Source organism: Xyrauchen texanus, chromosome 2 (genome assembly GCF_025860055.1).
Source record: "Xyrauchen texanus isolate HMW12.3.18 chromosome 2, RBS_HiC_50CHRs, whole genome shotgun sequence".
In the NCBI taxonomy this organism is placed as follows: Eukaryota; Metazoa; Chordata; class Actinopteri; order Cypriniformes; family Catostomidae; genus Xyrauchen; species Xyrauchen texanus.
Window position 1 is genome coordinate 59,008,730 of NC_068277.1, and position 20,528 is coordinate 59,029,257.

Genomic DNA, 20,528 nt, shown 5'->3' on the forward strand with positions numbered 1-20,528 from the left:
CTAAACCATTTATTTATGCTCTTGGCAGTAGTAGCGCCACTGTGTGCAGCGCAAAATGGATTTGGACTGTTGTTTACAGTTGTGCAATGTGATACGCCGCAACGGATGCTTCCATGGTAGACAACATCATTGATTATAATAGGCTCTATTTCTTTTGACGTGACTCTCGTCTGGTGTAGACGGTATGTGTTAACAGTTGTGTTTGAGTTAAATTTAGTTTCATAATGTCGTTGAGCTGGTTCATTCTCTTCCGACTGAGTTTCAAAAATGTCTCCTTTTGAGAACAGTGGGGTTTTACGTTGAAGTTTTAAGGCCAAAACCAAGCGTTTCAGACAGAGGGCCAGAGACTTTTTATCATATATTACTAAATTATTACTGTTTTAATGCAAAAAACCATTACTAACATTATCAATGGACCTCAGGGAAGATGATAAACTATAAAAATAGAGCATTTCATGACCCCTTTAAATTATTACTAGTATGTAGTGTCACAGTTTCAAGGAAGCTTTATTTAATTACGATTTTGCCCAGCAAAATTGCGGTTAAAGTTAGTATTCATGATGGATGTGCAGGCTGCCTCCGTTGTGCCGTGATAAAGGATCTTCTCTCCTGATCTCACTCTGGAATCATTCCTGTTCTCCAGCTCTTTTTTACGTGCCTCATATAACTGCCGGAGATGCACATTCTGGATACGCTGAATCTATTAAAATAAGTTCACACACAAACAGCAGTTGAATAAATACTGTATATCCTTGCAGGACTTCCCATTCACATTTATTGTTCTTAAAGGGATAGTTCACCCCAAATGGTAATTCTCTCATTTTATCACCCTTACGCTTTTTTACATTTTCTATCTTCTGAGGAAGACAAACGAAGATATGTGATATGAGTGTTAAGCGATTGTCTGTGTTCCGCAACTGCTTTCGGGTCCTTGAATAACGTATAACGTGCGAGTAAGGGCAGCCAGTGGACTTACTGGTGCCCTCCTAGGGTAAGATGCTGGTGCCCTACACAGACTGCGTAGTATGCATGTAGGGAGTGGCGGTACTAATAATAGAATATTGCACCATATCAAAGAAAAATAAATAACAATTTGCAAAACTGCAGCATCCCACAAATTGAAATAAATGTAAAAAAGAAGGATGAGAATTCACATGTGCTTTTAAAGTATACATTTTTAATGTATATAAACAAAGTGATATAAATGTAACAATTCAAAATGAATACAATCTGAGCAACATAATAAGTTGGCTCCGCCCTCCCTCATGCATCATTGGTTCATTGTTTGACACTGAGTGTCTGATTGACAGGAACAGCAGGTGAGGCTGTGAGTCTGAGTAGACAGAACGAATGTGTGTGCGCTTGAGCATTTAGGCCTATATTATTTGATTTCTTTTTTCAACTTTGAATTAGTTAATTCTATTCATTTAAATATTTTGATTATTCACTTCTTAATCTTTTTATATTTTTATAAATAGATTCGGCTCTTCTGATATGTGAGCCAGCTCCCAACGTTCACCTACAAGAACCGCCTCTTAGAGCCATCACTACTTCACTTCCTCTCATGTAAAGAGGAAGTTGGCTCAGTGTAAACAGTGTTGGGGTGTTTCTCTATAAATTAACATTATGTTTTTAGCAGACACCATGCTAGTGAGTAAATGTACAACATGATAACAAGCACTGTTGATCTGCCGGTCTCCTTGTTTCATCCCAAGCTACAAATACGTCACCGGGAAAGCAAGGCACATTCAGCTGACATCATCAGCACCAGAAAAACAGCATGTTATATAAATATTCCACGATCCGCAACGTGAAGTTTTAATGAACTAAAATATGTATCTTCTATACAAGTTATTATTATTAACAGTAACTACACAATTCGCAAATTCATACTAAACACAGCCTAAATGTATTAAACTACAGTGAACTAAGAATATTAGGAGGAAAATGTCAATACTTGCTTAAGTGTATTAAGTTAAATTATATTTAAACAGTAGGCTACATACACATATTATTTGGAGTCCTCCACATGCTTTGTGTGGTATTAAAATGAGCAGTTTATAGATTAACAATTGATTATGAAAATGTCTAAAAATAGACATCCCTTTTATATATACTAAATTATCTTTATTTGAGGGCCTATATTGATGCACGATTAATTGCGATATATTCGATTAGTTAATTTGTAATTAATCATGTAATTAATTTGATTAAAGATTGTAATGAATAGACAGCACTATTAATTGTACAATTTAATTTATAGTCAGATTTTTAATTCACATCTAATTTAATTTAATTACATGATGACTATGATTATCACACAAGTGGTTGCATATTAAATGTGTTAGCATGAGACTGCATCATTATTTGTTTTGAACTTTGAATATTCTTTTCATACACTTTACAATATACAAATACAATTTACGTACCTTGAGCACTGTTTTTTGGACGGTCTTCTTGAAGTCCGTTTTCACCCTCTGGTATTCTGCAGATGACTGATCTAGATTAATCACTTTTAAGACCTCACCTTGACTCATGTTGTCCCAGTAGATAGGCAAAGAGAAATCTGAAATAAAGAACATAGTCAAGTCAGTGTTTGTTATTTATGATGGTTGATTATTATTAAGGAACAAAACAAAGTGACTCATATCATAAAAGATGCCTCACCTGGAAGGTTCTCCAGTCGTTTGAGTTGGGTCACCTGCCCTGTCCCACATGCCTCCATCTTTCTTAAATCCACAGTCCATTTGACACCCTGTGCATCCGTGATTCCTCCTGTCACATCCCCCCTCTCAAGCTTATGATTCATATCTTTGGCTACCTTCTGCCAAATGCCGTGTGGTCCCAGAATGCACCATGTGACTTGGGTGAAGAGGTGGTCCTGATCCCGTTCCATTAACTTAGAGTTTGAAAGACAAATTTGTTACCATTTGTTAGATGTCTGTATCCATTTGAACATTTCATAGCAATGTGAGTGTAACAAAGTTACGGGAAGGATGGTCAAGGAGGACACAGGAAACGGGGTTCAACAACAGAAGGTAGGCTTTTAATTGCCGTTTTTCAAATAGCACACAGCACATACAGCACACTGAGTTGCTTTTTGGGCTCTCTCTCTCGACTGGAGGCTCTCCTCGTGCTCACTGGAATTAGAGACAGGTGTTAGGCATAATTTAGCTCAGGTGTAAGCGCCCTTACCGCTTTCCTCTCCCGGACGGGCGCTTGACCACGCCCCCGCTGCCACATACCCCCACCGCTCAACTACCACTCCCCCCCCATTTCTGGAGAGAAAGTCGGCGACAGCCATCTGCACCCCCGGTCTGTGGACCACCTTGAATTTAAAGGGCTGGAGAGCCAGATACCAACGGGTGATCCGGGCATTAGTATCCTTCATGCGGTGAAGCCACTGGAGTGGGGCGTGATCCGAACAGAGGGTGAAGGCCCACCCCAGCAGGTAATACCGGAGGGTGAGGACCGCCCACTTGATGGCCAAACACTCCTTCTCCACGGTGCTGTACTTAGTCTCCCTCAAAGAGAGCTTCCGGCTAATGTACAGCACTGGGCGCTCCTCCCCCTCCACCACCTGCGAGAGTACGGCCCCCAGCCCTCTGTCTGAAGCGTCCATCTGCAAAATAAAAGGGAGAGAGAAGTCAGGTGCATGAAGAAGCGGCCCCCCACAAAGTGCGGCTTTCACCCGCGTAAACACCTGTTGACACTGCTCCGACCATTGAACCGGATCTGGAGCCCCCTTTTTAGTGAGGTCAGTCAGCGGGCTGGTGATGTCCGAATAATTAGGCACAAACCTTCTATAATAGCCAGCCAGCTGCCTCACCCCCTTTTTGGTCTTAGGTCTAGGGCAAGTCGCAATCGCCGCGGTCTTATCAATTTGGGGACGCACCTGGCCATGACCCAAGTGGAACCCCAGATACCGTACCTCCACACGCCCAATCGCGCACTTCTTAGGGTTTGCCGTGAGCCCCGCCCGCCGCAGCGATCTCAGGATGGCCCTCAGATTTTGCATGTGCTGCTGCCAATCATTGCTATAAATTATAATATCATCTAAATAGGCAGCGGCGTAAGCGGTGTGAGGTCTGAGGATCCGATCCATGAGCCGCTGAAACGTGGCCGGAGCCCCAAACAAACCGAAAGGAAGCGTCACAAATTGGTGTAATCCAAACGGCGTAGTGAAGGCTGTTTTCTCACGGGACATTGGTGTCAAGGGGATCTGCCAATAGCCCTTTGTTAAATCCAAGGTCGAATAAAATCGAGCAGTACCTAACCGATCGAGCAGTTCATCAACACGGGGCATTGGGTATGCGTCAAATTTAGACACCGCGTTGACTTTTCTATAGTCCACACAGAATCGTACAGACCCATCGCTCTTGGGAACAAGAACAACCGGGCTGGACCAATCGCTGTGGGATTCTTCTATTACTCCCATCTCAAGCATCGAATCCAATTCTTCCCGAACTATTTTCTTTTTGTGTTCGGGCAGGCGATAGGGGCGGCTACGTACCACCACCCCGGCTCGGTCTCGATGTGGTGTCGTATGATGTTCGTACGGCCCGGTAGCAGAGAAAACACATCTGCAAATTCCTTTTGTAACTCGGAAACCTCTGTGAGTTGGTGCGGTGAGAGGTGGTCTCCACAAGTAACCGGGGTGTTGAGATTGCGAGCTTTGTTTACCTCCGGACCGAGCTCCGCCTTCTCCGGAACTACCGTTGCCAACGTCACAGAGGCCGCCTCTTCTCTCCACAATTTGAGGAGGTTGAGGTGATATATTTGGCGTGCGCCCCCTCTATCGGTACGTTTAACCTCATAATCGAGATCCCCTACTCGTCGTGTGACCTCAAAGGGTCCTTGCCACTTGGCGAGTAATTTAGAGCTCGATGTTGGGAGCAATACAAGCACCTTATCTCCCGGTGCAAATTCCGAGCTTAGCCGAGCACCCCTGTCATACAGCCGGCATTGGCGTTCTGGAGCCTGGAACAAATTCTCCTGTGTTAATTGCCCCAGTGTGTGGAGTTTTGCTCTAAGATCAAGAACGTACTGAATTTAGTTTTTGCTATTCGAAGGTCCCTCCTCCCAAGCTTCACGGATGACGTCAAGGACCCCGCGTGGGCGTCGCCCATACAGCAGCTCAAATGGGGAAAACCCTGTGGAGGCTTGCAGAACCTCTCGTACTGCAAACAACAGGGGGTCCAACCACTTATCCCAATTCCTAGCATCTTCGTGCATGAATTTACGAATCATATTTTTGAGCGTTTTATTAAATCGTTCCACTAGTCCATCTGTCTGGGGATGGTAAACGCTTGTGCGAATCGACTCAATGCCCAACAGTTCGTAAAGTTCGCGAAATGTACGTGACAAAAAAGTCGTGCCTTGATCGGTGAGGATTTCTTTCGGAATCCCCACCCGGGAGATTATCTTGAAGAGTGCCCCTGCAACACTACGTGCTGAGATGTTGCTCAGAGGCACTGCTTCCGGATATCGCGTTGCGTAATCCACCAGGACTAACACAAAGCGATGTCCGCGTGCTGTCCGTTCTAATGGCCCGACGAGGTCCATTCCAATTCTTTCGAAGGGGACCTCAATTAATGGAAGGGGGCACAATGGCGCATTTGGGGTAGCCGGTGGGTTTACCAGCTGACATTCGCGGCACGCCGCACACCACCTGCGGACGTCACTGCCAATGCACGACCAATAGAAACGAGCTATTAGACGGAGAAGTGTTTTTCATTCCCCTAGGTGACCGGCCTTAGGATTAAAGTGTGCCGCCTGGAAAATCATTTCCCGGCGGTTCCGTGGAATCAATGACTGTGTCACATCCTCTTTTGTTTGAGCGTCCTGCGTCACTCTATATAGCCGATCTTTAATCAAGGCAAAATATGGGTATGAAATGGCGATGCCCGGCCGGAGCTGTTGACCATCAATTACTCTCACTTGGTCAAGAGCATGTTTAAGGGTTTCGTCCCGCGACTGCTCTAGAGGAAAGTCCCCCTCAGGGAATTCCCTGAGAGGAGGGGCGGCCACCTCGCCCCTTCCCTCGTCATTCAGAGCAGCCGAGGACGGCCCCGGCTCCGCCTCCCCTGCCAAAGCATCGCACACCGCACACCTCTTTATGCAGGACCCATCCGCGCAAATACCCTCTAAAATCCCTCTAAAATCCGGCCAATCAGTACCCAAGATTAGCGGATGAGTGAGGCGGGAACTAACCGCTGCCTCCACACTATGGTTTCTTCCCTTGAATTTAATCGCCAAAGTCACCATGGGATACTTGTGAACATCCCCATGCACACACCTCACCCTCACCACCTTAGCTAAACCCAAAGCCCCGGGTTGAACCAAGTGTTGGTGGATAGTGGTCTGATTGCAGCCGGTATCCAGCAAAGCTTGGTAAATACCCCCCTGATCCTTACCGGAATCCGGTATGCTCCAGCCCGATCGGGGGCTGCCTGCGGGACGTCGGAGACCTGCACCACCGTCCCCACCTCCATCAGCGGACACTGATCCCGGAAGTGGTCCGGGTCCCCGCACCTCCAACAGACCGGCCCAGGCTTTACGCCCGCACTTGTGCTGGCGGGCACCCCCACCTGAGGAGGAGAGCGGCTGAAGGAAGGAGCATTCTCCCAAGGCCGGGAAGCAGGTCACACATACCCTCCACGCCTGCACGGGGCAGGAACGGGCCCTGGGGAGAAAACAGAACGGGAAAACACAGGGGAGGGGGAGAAGGGGGGTGGAGACACAAGGGAAGGGGCGAGAGAGAGAGAAGAATAAGGCTCGTCCGCCCTCAGGATCGCCGCCAAATGGTCCTCCGCCAGCCGAACAGCTTCCTCCAGTGACGCCGGGCGGTGGCACTGGACCCACTCCGCCGTTCTCCTGGGCAGCCGTTGCGCGAATTGTTCCAGCACCACCTGATCGATGACTCCCTCGACGTCGCGGTCCCCCGCGAGCAGCCACCGCCGACAGGCGTCCCGGAGCCGTTGAGCAAACGCGAACGGGCGATCGGACTTCTCTAACTTCATGCCCCGGAAGAGCTGCCGATTCTCTTCCGGGCTCCGACTGACCCGTTGCAGAATGGCCCTCTTCAGGTCAGAGTAAGCCAGGAGGTTTGTCACCGGCAGTTGTTGTGCCGCGAGTTCAGCTTCCCCGGACAGGAGAGGAATTAGGCGGGCTGCCCACTGTTCGGGCGGCCAGCCCCAGATTTCTGCCGTCCGCTCGAACAAGTCGAGGAAGGCCTCAGGATCATCTTCTGCCCCCATCTTCTGTAACGTGGGCGGAGATAGCGTAGCGCGGGTGTCCGGGGTCGCGGCTGTGGCCGGCTCCGTCTCCTGGCTGAGGAGGCTCCGGATGGCGAGCCGGTCCTCTGCCTGAGCCCGCATGATCTCGAAAAACTGGCGATCTTGGTCCTGCCGGAGCTCAAGCAGGGATTGCTGGTGGCCTTGATGCAGCGTCGCGAGGGACTGGAGGACTTCTGCCAGCTGGGAGGACTCTATGGGGTGACTTTGCTCCATGCTGGAAAGTAATTTTCCCGGGTTTCGGCACCAGTGTAACAAAGTTACGGGAAGGATGGTCAAGGAGGACACAGGAAACGGGGTTCAACAACAGAAGGTAGGCTTTTAATTGCCGTTTTTCAAATAGCACACAGCACATACAGCACACTGAGTTGCTTTTTGGGCTCTCTCTCTCGACTGGAGGCTCGGAGTCTGCATTTATGCCGCTCTCCTCGTGCTCACTGGAATTAGAGACAGGTGTTAGGCATAATTTAGCTCAGGTGTAAGCGCCCTTACCACTTTCCTCTCCCGGACGGGTGCTTGACCATGCCCCCGCTGCCACAGTGAGCATATCACTTTTTGATGACTGTGTTGAATATCACTTGAACTTTACACAATATAATTATATTCTCATCTCAAACATAAATGTATTAAGTTGATTTTAAGTGTTCTGATTTAATTTGTCCCGTAGCTGTGGAAAAGATGTGGCGCAAATGATTGATTATTATTTGGAACACTTTTTGTTTGCAGGTGCATCAAACAAAGAAAACAACTAAGGAGAATTCTGAAATTACTGGAATTGAGTTAAGAACTATCCAACGCATAATTTAAACCTGGAAGGATAGTGGTGAATTGCCAGCTTCGCGGAAGAAATGTGGTCGAGAAAAGAATCTTGAATGATCATGTTCGGCGATCACTAAAACACTTGGTGAAGTCACATTGTAAAAAATTGACAGTAGAACTCACGGCTTGGTTTAAGGGCATTTCCACACACACAATGGCTCATCACAGAATGCTAAATGAGGTAAAAAAAAGAACCCTAGAGTGACAGCTAAAGACTTGAAGGAATCATTGGAACTGGCTACCATCTTTGTTAATGAATATGGAAAACATTAAACAGGCATTGTTTCCATGGCAAGACACCACTAAGGAAACTGCTGCTTTCCAACAAAAACATTGATGCATGATTGAAGTTTGCCTAAGACCACCTTAACACTCCACAATGCTATTGGGAAAAGGTTTTGTGGACTGATGGATCTAAGGTTGAATAGTTTGGGAAGAAAACACAGCACTACATATGGCGTAAAAGGGGCACTGCATACCAAAACAAAAACATCATCCCAACAGTGAAGTACAGTGGAGGGAGTATCATGATATGGGGCTGCTTTGCTGCTTCGCTTACCATCATTGAGGAAAAAATGAATTCTCAAGTTTATCTAGAAGAAGAGAAGAAGAATCCTTTATTGTGGTCACACATTATACACACAGTTTTTTTTTGCATATATACAGTGAAATTTATTAGTTTTCACATATCCCAGCTAAGCTGGGGTCAGAGTGCAGGGTCAGCCATGATACGGCGCTCCTGGAGCAGATAGGGTTAAGGGCTTGCTCAAGGGCCCAACAGTGGCATCCTGGTGGTGCTGGGGCTTGAACCCCTGTCCTTCTGGTCAGTAACCCTGAGCCTTAACCACTGAGCCACCACTGCCCTAAATCTAGATATCCAACAGGATAATCAGGGTGGCTGTGCATCAGCTGAAACTCAGTAAAAGTTGAGTAACGCAGCAGGACAATGACCCTAAACATCTAAGTAAATCCACTACAGAATGGCTTTTTTGGAGTGGCCCTGTCAGAGCCCAGACCTTAACCCAGTAGAGATTCTGTGGAATGACCTCAAGAGAGCCATTCACACCAAACATCCAAAGAATATGGCTGATCTGAAGCAGTTCTGTAAGGACGAATGGTCCAAAAATATTTCGGAACGTTGTGCAGGTCTAATCCACTGCTACCGGAAATGCTTGGTTGATGTTATTGCTGGCAAAGGAGGATCGACCAGTTATTAAATCCAAGGGTTTTTCCACAGCACTGTGAATGTTTAATGTTCAATAAAGACATACAAGATTATAATTGTTTGTGTGTTGTTAGTTTAAGCACATTGTGTTTGTCTATATTTCTGACATCGATGAAACTTTGATCGCATTTTATGAGAAAACCAGCTAAATCTTGCCACTGGACCCAACCAAAAATGTCCAACCCAAAAAAATATTGGTATATATACTCAGCGGAGTACGAACCCTGGAGCAAATACTAATTTCCCCCAGTAAGCCTACTTGCACAAGTCCTGTGCAAGGTCAGGGCGGTCGAGAAACAAGTCATTATCGTGGCCCCCCACTGGCCCACTCGGACTTGACTCTCAGATCTCACGCTCCTCACAATAGCACCTCCCTGGCAATTGGTATATAGTTAATCAGATTATTTTTGGGAAATAATAGCCTGGTCATTATACAATCTGCTGATGTAGAAACCTTCACAGTAATAAAGCAACCATTATTCACAAAGGTCTATATATTCCCTGCCCCTTGTATGTTTGCCACTAATTAACAATTCCTCACAATTTCACAGAACTGCACATATTCAAATTAATATTCATGAGTTTCACCACTTTGTGTCATAACAACACCCCCCTCTCACAATGTCCCAACAGTTTTTTTTTAAAAACAAAGTGATGCCCCTGATACTTACACTATAGACTATATCTATCTTATGTTTAGAAATCATGACGATTTCAGCTTAGACCTCAATTAGTTGTCAGATTTTAACTTTAGACTTAGTTAATCGAAACTTAACTTTATAAAAATTCCTTCTGTTTCAAAACAAACAAACAATAAGTAAATAAATAAAAGCATAAGATTAACATACTGCAAAATACTACATTAAACCATATAATGTTATTCCATTCAATTTCACACCTGCCTGCGAAGTGCACCTTGTACCAGTCTAACCACTTCATTCACTCCATCCTTCAGCCCAGTCACTACCCAGGAATCTGCGTTGCTCTTTTGCATCTGCAGGTGCAAAGAATTTAGTTTCGATCGCAGCTGATCCACCTCATCATCAGTGAGCCATCCAATGTCCTCAGAGGAGAAAGAGTGTGTAGAACACTGGTTGTCATATGCCCGATGAAGTTCACGGCAGGCATCAAACACATTATCATAGGTAAATCCAATGACTAGGAATGCAGCTGTGGACTGAGCAACAGGCAAAGACGCCACAAGAGAACTAAGGTGTAATCTTGAAGATGGTAAAGGCCGTGATCGACGCACTATTCTAGTCACACCTGTAGTGGTTGCACTGCGTCCTCTGATGGTTGGATGGATAGGTACAAGATGTGCTGGAGCTGAAAAAGGTGCAAGGGCCATGTTGACAATGATTTGTCTTGTGAAATAAGAAAGATAAATAACAATGAATCAGGCAAATCTAATAAATGTTACAGCCTCTTCAGTGCACACATTTGTCCTCACCTGTCAGCTGTTTATTTACGCTTAAGATTTGCTGTGCCATTGCTTTAAACTTAAGAAAAACGTTGATCTTTAGTAGAATGATGCGAACAGTTTTGAGATTTTTAGGGTTAGCTTCTTGAACAGCATGCTTTACTCCCTGTAGAATGGACTTGGCCACAACACTTGGATCCATACCTCCTTTTCCTGCACAGCCCAAAAGTTTAAATTGATATTGGAGAAGGCAACAGGCCATTTTCAGTGGCAAAATATCTGTTCCATTCACCTACACTTCTTATCAGATAAACAAAAAAAAAATATACTAAATAAATAAATACAATTTTTTGTAGTTTAAATATATATGTAATAACACACACACACACACACACACACACACACACACACACACACACACACACACACAGTATATATATTAGAAAAAATAAAGTACGAGTAAATTAAACACTCAGTGAGTTTTTTTAACCCTCATAGACCCAGCGTAGTAGAATTGTTTAATTAAACAATACCTTAATTTATTATAATTACAATTTTACAAAATCTACACATAACAGTAGTTGACACTCTGAACTGTGTCACAACAAATGTTCCCATTCTGTCACTCACTCGACGGTGTGTCAATGTAGTGACACTAGGGGTCTCTCTTGAGAGCCTCAGTTACCTCTACATCTTTGAGAAAAGGCCAATGAAAATTGGCGAACAAAATTAGCATGCACCCTCCCCTGGACTTACGGGTATAAAAGGAGGGAAGCTTGTCTGTTCAGACAGATTTTTTCTTCGGAGCCGAGCGGTTGTGTTTCAGCGAGCTGAGTAAAACCCACTGCTGTTCCACTCACCTCTAAAGCGCATACGCTGTTGGAAATACAACGCATATCAGCGGCTTTTCTCTTTCTCCTCTTCAGACTACGCCCCTGAGCGCTTCGACAGCCCTCTAAAAGAGATATATATATATATATATATATATATATATATATATATATATATATATATATATATTCTCTAAAAGAGTGAACACATTTTTGTGGAGATGCCCTTCCTTCTTGTGTCATTGCTGGATGTGGTCGTCACATCTCCACTTCTGACAGCCACGGCGCTGCCTCTCGTGTCTGGGCAGAGATCACACAGAGGCAGCGTTTGTGGACGGCTCATGGCAATGTTGCAGTAGTGGCTTTCTTTCTTCCGGGGGAAAGCCACTCTAGCTGCCCCCCACGTTGCACCACAGAGCTAGTATCCAGACCACTCCATTGGAGGGCCGGGTAGAGAATCTTTTGTTTCTTTTCCTTTGCTTGCCGCACCCCCAATGGGCTGTGGTACCCACGTTGTCACAAAGGAAGCAGTTTCCTCACTCCCTGGGTCACTTGTGCCCACAGCCGGCATTCTCACGGTGTTCAGACACCGAGCACTTGCAGTTGGGCCCCCATGAACACGGACCCTCCGCCTTCGCGTGCCCAACTGCTATACACTCGCGCCTCAGGCCGGCAGGTGGTGACGAGTCTAGAGGTCGTTGCTACAGAACCTCCTCCTCAGTTGCCTACCCGCCCCAGGCTTGGTACACGGAGCAAGGTAAGTGCTTCAAGCCTCTCCTCAGCACAACCACCTCGGGACGAAGCAAAGCTCCCCAACATGATGTTGCCTGCTCCCCCCCGCCACGTGGCCCTACCTCCTGGTATGTCACATGTGATCGTTCATTTATTTCCCCTCGCCCGGGGCTTAGACGCATTGTTTATGTTTTCCAACCAATCGTGGCTGCTGGCAAGGACCATCCGACTCGGCTACACAATTCAGTTCGCCAAGCACCCCATTTCAGTGGTGTCCAGGTAACCTCGGTTCAGGGCGAAAACTCCTCCACCCTGTGAGATCGCAACCCTTCTGTGCAAGGATGTGATAGAGCCTGTCCCTCCAGTCAAGATAGAGAAGGGTTTCTGCAGCCCTTACTTCATTGTACACAAGAAAGGCGGTGGGTTGCGGCCAATCTTGGACCTGCGAGTTCTGAACCGGGGATTACACGGAGTCCCGTTCAAGATGCTGACACAGAAACGTATTCTGACATGCGTGCGGCATCAAGATTGGTTCACGGCGATAGACCTGAAGGATCTGTACATTCATGTCTCAATATTACCCCGTCACAGACCCTTTCTACATTGGCGTATCAGTACAAGGTCCTCCCCTTCAGTCTATCCCTGTACCCTTGCATCTTCACGAAAGTCGCAGTGGCAGCTCTTGCCCCGTTAAGTGAAGTGGACATTCGCATACTCAACTACATTGACAACTGGCTAATCTTAGCACACTCTCGAAAGTTGCTTTGTGCGCACAGGGACCTGGTGCTCATGCACCTCAGCCATTTAGTGGTAAGTGGTTAGGGAAGCACAACCTGATCATCAGGATTTCTTAGAGGTGCCCGGAGGCTGAACCCTCCTAGACCATGCCTGTTCCCCTCATGTGATCTCTCCGTTGTCCTCTCGGAGCCACTAGCCACTAGAATCAGTTGAACTAAAGGCCCTCTCCTTGAAGACGGCCCTACTGATAGCGCTCACTTCCATCAAGAGGGTTGGAGACCTGCAAGCGCTCTCTGTCAGCGACACTTGCCTGGAGTTCGGTCCGGCAGACTCTCACGTCATCCTGAGACCCAGACCGGGCTACGTGCCCAAGGTTCCTACGACCCATTTCAGGGATAAGGTAGTGAACCTGCAATTACGGCCCCGGGAGGAGGCAGACCTAGCTTTAGCGGTACTGAGTCCGGTGCATGCTTTGCGCATCTATTTGGATTGCACGCAGAGCTTTAGACACTCTGAGCAGCACTTTGTCTGTTTTGGTGGAGAGCAGAAAGGGAATGCTTTCTCCAAACAGAGGCTTTCCCACTGGATCGTGGATGCCATTGCGTTGGCCTACCAGACCCAGGCCATGCCCGCCCCCTTGTGGGTTCGAGCACACTATAAAAGGAGTGTGGCATCCTCGTGGGCACTGGCCAATGGCACCTCTCTAGCAGACATCTGCAGAGACTGGGCAATACCCAATACCTTCGTGACATTTTACAATCTCCGGGTTGAGCTGGTCTCGTCCCATGTTTTGACTGGTCCGAACGCGTAGAATTCGGTAATAAGGTTTGTAATTCGGTAATAAACCTAGTGTCACTACATCAACACAACATTTTGGTGGAAACGAAATTGCATATTGAATGTCACAGCTTGCCACCTCAAAGAAATATTTGCAAGATTTTTATAAACAGCGGCTACACAAAAACACGTTCAAGGATTAAAAAAGAAAATACATTATCAATCTATATGCAGGGGTCTCCGAGGGTTAATTGATACTGAGTGTAAATTGCTTAAATATATCCCAAAAAATATATAACTGAGAAAAGTTAATTAATGAATTCATTGAGTCTTAACCACAGTATTACACACTGTGTCTGCAATCTGTTATTGAGTAATAGAAGATATCTTTAGTATATATCACTTGTTCCCATCATGTACAGCTTGATAAAAGCTTTTTTTCAAGTGTCAGACTTTTCAATTTTTTTGGAGAAAAAATAAGAGAAGAGGCCATGGCTGGTGTGGCCTGTGCCCACTATGAGTTTTTGTCCCCGGGGTGCAAAGGCCTGTATGACACTGGTGGGGTGTTGGGGTAGGTTACGTGGGGGCTGGGTGCACTTGCCATGTCTTTTCCTTTTTCGGAGGGAGGAAAAACCCTGCCTGAATGGGAGGTAACATGTGGAGAATCCGTCACATGGACATACTGACCGGCAGTATCGCATGTGGAAGAAGTGCCACAATAGGACCTACCCAGAGGGGAGGAGCTTTACAAAAATGCCAACCGGTGGCAGAGGGAGCTCTGCCCAAGTAAGACGCGGATTTACCAACAGGGAGACCATACCACAGAAAATACATCACAGGGGGTTACCCAAAGGCAACCAGCACATATGGAGCAACTACCCCATTACAGGGCATACTAGCACACATACTAAGCCAGCATCAAACTTCTCTGCCAAATTACCTGTTAGAACCTGACAACACACAGGATGAAACCGGCTCAACCCAGAGATTATAAAATCTTGTGACTAAATTCAATGACAGAGCCTTTAGCTCAGCTGACTTTAGGGGCTCAAATGGGGCTCTCTGCAGGACCAGCAGGACCACAGAGAGATCCCACAAGGGAATGAGGCACTGCCTAGGAGGATTCAACCTCCTCCTGCCTCTAAGGAACCTGGTGATCAGGTCATGGTTCCTAAGGGACTTACCGTCCACCACGTCCTGGTGCACCACTATAGTGGCCACATGCACCTTAAACCCTCCAACCTCTCCTGCAAGAAGGAAAGCACTGATCCAACTGCGCATCTCTGGGATCTTCACCTCTGGAAAAACACCAATTTGCATACAAGTGCCTTGTAGAGGGAGCCCTGGCCTGAGTGATCATGTCTACCACTGCAGGTGGTAGGCCACTTAGGTCTTCCACGTCCCATCCAGGGGTCAGACATGGAGACTCCAGAGGTCTGGTTGTGGGGTGCCAGATAATGCCCTGGGAGGTCCTCCCTCAGGGGAACTGTCCAGGGAGGGGCTGTAGGTCAACCTGTGCTTTGCTGAATTGACTCCAAATCAGCTGGACCACCTGGGGGTGGAGTCTCCACTCTCCCCTGAGTGTAACCTGTTGCAAAAGTGTGTCCGCTGCGTGGTTGAGGTTGCCTGGGATGTGAGTGGCCCACAACGACTTCAGACGAGTTGTGTCAAGTGACGCGAGTGTAAGCCACCTTGGTGGTTTATATATACACTACTGTTGCTGTGTTGTCCATTCGGACCAACACGTGCTTGCCCTGGATCAATGGCCAATGCAACAATACTGCCAGCAACTCGAGGCAGTTGACAAGCCAATGCAGCCTCAGCCCTATCCAGGAGCCACGGCTGCGTGCCTGTTGCACAGGGCGCCCCAGCCTACCTTGGATGTGTCTTTCGTAACAACAACAATCCTGGAATCTTGCTCTAAGGGGACACCTGTCCGCAGAAATGCATGGTCCAACCAAGGGCTGAACATGGGGTGGCAGATCGCCTTGATGGCCAACGCGATAAGCACCATGCCCATCTTGACTCGAGTCTGAAGCCAGTGCTGGAGCGGTCTCATATGCATCAACCCGAGCGCCGTGACCGCTGAGAATGCAATATGCCCCAGGAGCCTCTGAAACCGTTTCAGTGGGACCGCTGTGGTCCACCTGAATGACTTCGGGTACTTCAACACCAACTGTGCATGATCGTTTGTGAGGCACGCTATCATAGAGACTGAGTCTAACTTCATCCCGAGAAAAGAGATGCTCTATACCAGGGAGAGCTTGCTCTTTTCCCAGTTGACTCGAATCCCCATCCGGCTGATGTGCCTGAGCACCAGGTCCCTGTGTGCGCACAACAGGTCTCGAGAGTGAGCTAGAATCAGCCAGTCGTCGAGATAATTAAGGACACGAACGCCCACTTCCCGTGCACAAGGGGGAGAAACCGCTGCAATGCGACAGCAGCATATATCCAGCAGCATACAAATTGTGAGGTGAATGGAATTGCAGTGGAACTTGCTGATTCAACACCACTCGATTCCCAAGAAAAAATCTGAATGAGTGGCTGCAAGCCAGCTCCTTTTATACCCGTATGTCCAGGGGAGTGGCATGCAAATTCCACTTGCCAATTACCATTGGCCTTTTCTGAGGTTTTTGGGGCTCCCAAGAGGGACCCCTAGTGTCAATATATCGACACAATGTCAAGTGAGTGACAGATAGGGAAACCTAATTTTTATGATTTACACTTTTCAATTTTATAACAGAATTGTGTAACCTTTAAATTAAATGAAAAAAAACATGCATTTTACATTTAAGATTTATTAATTTAATTTAGTAAAAGTTTACGCAATTCAATCTGATTTTGTTATGAAACTGAAATACATAAATTTTAAAACAGGCAAAGTATTTTTTTCTCTTTAAGTATACATTAAGTACAAAGTAAAAATTAAGCTATACTGACCAGCACAGATTGCAGGAATGGCCACTGACTGGTAGTTTCCGGCCTCACAGTAAACCACTATTTCTTTTGCCAAGGACTTGATGACACTCGAGTCCCTCTGTCCACAAACATGTATGATCAGCTTACAGGGGAAGCCTCCTGGATGGGTTGTAAAGATCTTTCCATGCTGTACCTGAGCTGAAGATCATATAAATAAATGGGATATCATTTGATCATTGTTCATCATTGTTGCTTTACTTGTTTTGGTTGTTAAATGAACATCCTCTACAGAATGCTGAAATAATTTTGTAGTGTCCTGATTTAATTATTACAAGTGTCCTGATTTAATTAACACAGTAAAGAGAGGACAGGGCAGGAATTTATTTTCTGAAACAGTTTTGTGTGTCTGTGCAATAATATTTACGCTACCTCGCAATAGTTTGCATTGCCTCGCAATACATTTTGCGTTGCCTCGCAATACATTTTGCGTTTCATCGTAATAGTTTGCGTTCCCTCACAATAAGTTTTGCATTTCCTAGAAATAAGCTTTGCAGGCCTTCATAATAATATTTGCATTCCCTCGCAATACATTTTGCGTTCCCTCACAATAGTTTGCGTTCCCTCACAATAAGTTTTGCATTTCCTCACAATAAGTTTTGCGTTTCCTCACAATAGGTTTTGCGGGCCTCCGAAAATAAGTTTTGCATTCCCTCGCAATAAGTTTTGCATTTCATCGAAATAGTTTGCATTCCCTCACAACAAGCTTTGTGTTTTCTTGCAATAAATTTTGCGTTTTATCTAAATAGATTGCATTCCCTAGCAATAAGTTTAGCATTACCTTGAAATAAATGTTTTGTTCCCTCGCAATAAGTTTTGTGTTTGTTCACAATAAGCATTGCAGGGCCTCCCGATCATTTTTGCATTCCCTCGCAATAGTTTGCATTCCCTCATAATTTTACTTATAAATACATATTTAATCATGTATCACATGACAATTTGAAGGCTTCCACAGGGAAATGATTGCACGCTATGCAGTCTATTGGACTACTTCGGCGAAAAAACATCATACAGGGCTGTGCACACAGACCTCAACACGCTCAAAACACAGGTGATGGTAAAGATGAAAAGTTTTTTTTATATATATCAAGAACAGGTAATTTTGAGTAGAAAATGAACTTCAGACATCACAAAACAATAAGTTACAACATGTATCAGCAAAATCAACAATAAAAAACAGTCTCAATAAACTTGCTAATAGTGAAACTATGCAAGCTCATTAATAATTCAAGCATGGAACACCAGTTATGAAAATTTAAGGGAAATTTACTTATTTTATTTGCCTGTAAATTTTCTAATGTAGGATTGATACATGAGGACACATTGTACAAATAACAAACAATCATGAATATTTTCTTACATGCTTGAATTTAAGTAGAAATATTTAATTTACTCACTATTTTCAAGTTCACTCTTACACTTACTTATTCAAAATAGAAAGTACTTAATCTTTTCTGCTTTATTTACATTTTCAGAGCACTCTCAATAATAATGATATATATATGCTAAATCTAAAGCTCAAAGTCCTACATGTACAATATAAGTGAACTTCTTACAAATATATTTTTGAATTTTGGTTTCCTAACAGTTTTAAACAAATGTAATGGTGTGTCCTTTTACAAAATAAAAACACAAAGAATATGTAGATATAAAGATCTGTTTGTTGAAAGGCATGTTGGGCATACTTTAGGTATTCAATCAATCAAATAAAATAAAATAAAATAAAATAAAATAAAATCACTTTATTGTGATTTGTGATAATACCTTCAAGAAACAGAATCATGTTCAAATATTTTGTAACTTTCTTTGGAACACAGTTGACATGAGTCTATTCATATTTGGATTTAATTCCTAGGCTAATTCTATCAAATAATTGGTGGTTTATTTTGCTTACCTCCTGTCAGATTAGCCTGGACTTGTGGTCCTGCTTTAGTGAGGATGTCCTTACACACTCCTGTGAAATGAGAGAAAGAGAGAGAGAGAAAACATTCATGGTCTAAATATTTTATCATACCAAATATTTGAAGAATGTTTTGATTAAGACATTTGTTCACCTGTTTGGAAGTCCATAAAATCAGTAGAGTTGACAATGGCATCAGCAGTCTCATTGGTTATGTCACCAAACACTAGATGGAGCTGAATCCCATCTACTGCCATGATGACCTCATCAAGGTCAGTTGTCAGTGAGTGGAAAAGAGCTGTGGCGGCCAGTGAAAGACAAGCAAATGTAAGAAATCCTTTCCAGGGCTGCATTTATGTAATATTAACAAACATAAATATAGGGTTTTAACAAAACAGCCATCATCCTTTCAAAGATATATTGTAAATACAAATTTAATTTGATGTTCAAAATATAATTTTATTTGTGCTTGATAAATTTGATCTTGATATTATTGATAAGATGATACTTCTTAATTTTTAATCGGACGCTCTTGCCTTGCCCTTTTTTGTCCACCATTTTTGCACTTAGATTGCCATAGACTGTCTGGAACATCTGCAAAATATTTTCAAAATATTGTAAACCCAGCCATAGAATGTAGAAAACATAATAAGTAAGAGTGTGCATACAATCACATGTTCAGTTAAAGAGAGTTATATTTAGGTTGTTTACCTCTTCAGAATGAGCGTAATTGGGCATTATGGTGATGCAAATGGTGTGGAAGGAACCAGTGGATCCAGATAAAAAAATGTCAATCTCATCAGTGAGAATTTTAATGGCATCTTTGACAGGTACTGACAACGATAAACCAGGTCCAATTATTGGCAATGCAACAGAACCCCAGGAGTGCTGCTCACATAGTGCCAGAACTCTACCAAGTCCAGAGTGTAGTGCCTATGACAAGTTTGTGACATCAAAAGTACATGATTAATTCAACTGCCAATGTACTAAACCTTTCCTTGCTGAAAAGACCAGCATAATCAGCATGCAATTCCCATGATGGTCTTAGCTGGTTTATGCTAGCGCAATAAAGCTATCGGCCCAATGGGCGGAGTTCGGTCGACGGGCAGGCGGTGCCACTTTCCTGCGGGATTATCTTCATCTCAGAGGCCAGCGCGTGGGCTCCGATGATGGGGGAGCCGGGGTCGATGCCGCAGTAGGACGGCCTTGGCAAAAGGCAGACGGAGCACGGGATTCGGATGTGTTTAATGGCCTCCGTCTGGCTCTTCACCATTGAGAACTGATGGGTGAAGTCTGTGTTGCTTTGCTTAAGCTTTATAATAAGCAGGCGAGGCGTATTTGCTGGTTTAACATACTTTACTCAACAGCTTTCACATCACATCCCGGGCTTCCCGTCATGCCCGTCACCCCCGTGGCCTGCCGGGTAATGGAGTTCTTAACGTACTCATAACATCACATCTTTCCCCCTTTAATAAAATAATATTTACCTCAATAACAAAATAACATTTATAACCTGTAGAAACATAACCATCTTCAAGTGCTATTATACTTATATATATGTATATATATATACTTTAACACTTACCTATACATGTAAACAACTTTTCAGTTTAAACTTTTTTTTAGATATAGACAAACTTAAAGGTCCATGTTGCTCCTTTGTTCCACCAACTAAACAAAAGAAACTTTAGCAACTTTCGATCAACCTTTTAGGTGGCTGAACATGTCTCTTAGGTCTAGCCTGTATTTCAGCAGCTGGCGATTTCAACAGTTTAGTAGGTGTCGCAGCTGTTGGTGACACAGACACTGCTGTTAG

The 20,528-nt window shown here is 44.7% G+C and overlaps 2 protein-coding genes across 2 annotated transcripts; both read right to left on the minus strand.

The window, feature by feature from the left end:
- Positions 1 to 511: 511 nt before the first annotated feature.
- Positions 512 to 3,043, minus strand: LOC127655606 (protein mono-ADP-ribosyltransferase PARP15-like). The gene is made up of 3 exons (XM_052143497.1): positions 2,668 to 3,043; positions 2,430 to 2,566; positions 512 to 700 (listed from the first exon to the last, which is right to left on the minus strand). The coding sequence occupies exons 1-3, from the start codon at positions 2,894 to 2,896 to the stop codon at positions 512 to 514; spliced, it is 555 nt and encodes a 184-aa protein (XP_051999457.1). The 5' UTR covers positions 2,897 to 3,043.
- A 5,875-nt stretch (positions 3,044 to 8,918) lies between these two features.
- On the minus strand, positions 8,919 to 19,985 carry LOC127655618 (uncharacterized). The gene is made up of 8 exons (XM_052143506.1): positions 19,832 to 19,985; positions 19,424 to 19,545; positions 18,867 to 19,059; positions 18,707 to 18,766; positions 16,777 to 16,953; positions 10,790 to 10,972; positions 10,238 to 10,665; positions 8,919 to 9,353 (listed from the first exon to the last, which is right to left on the minus strand). Exons 1-8 carry the CDS (start codon positions 19,983 to 19,985, stop codon positions 9,297 to 9,299), a joined length of 1,374 nt encoding a protein of 457 aa, XP_051999466.1. The 3' UTR covers positions 8,919 to 9,296.
- Between the last annotated feature and the right edge of the window lie 543 nt (positions 19,986 to 20,528).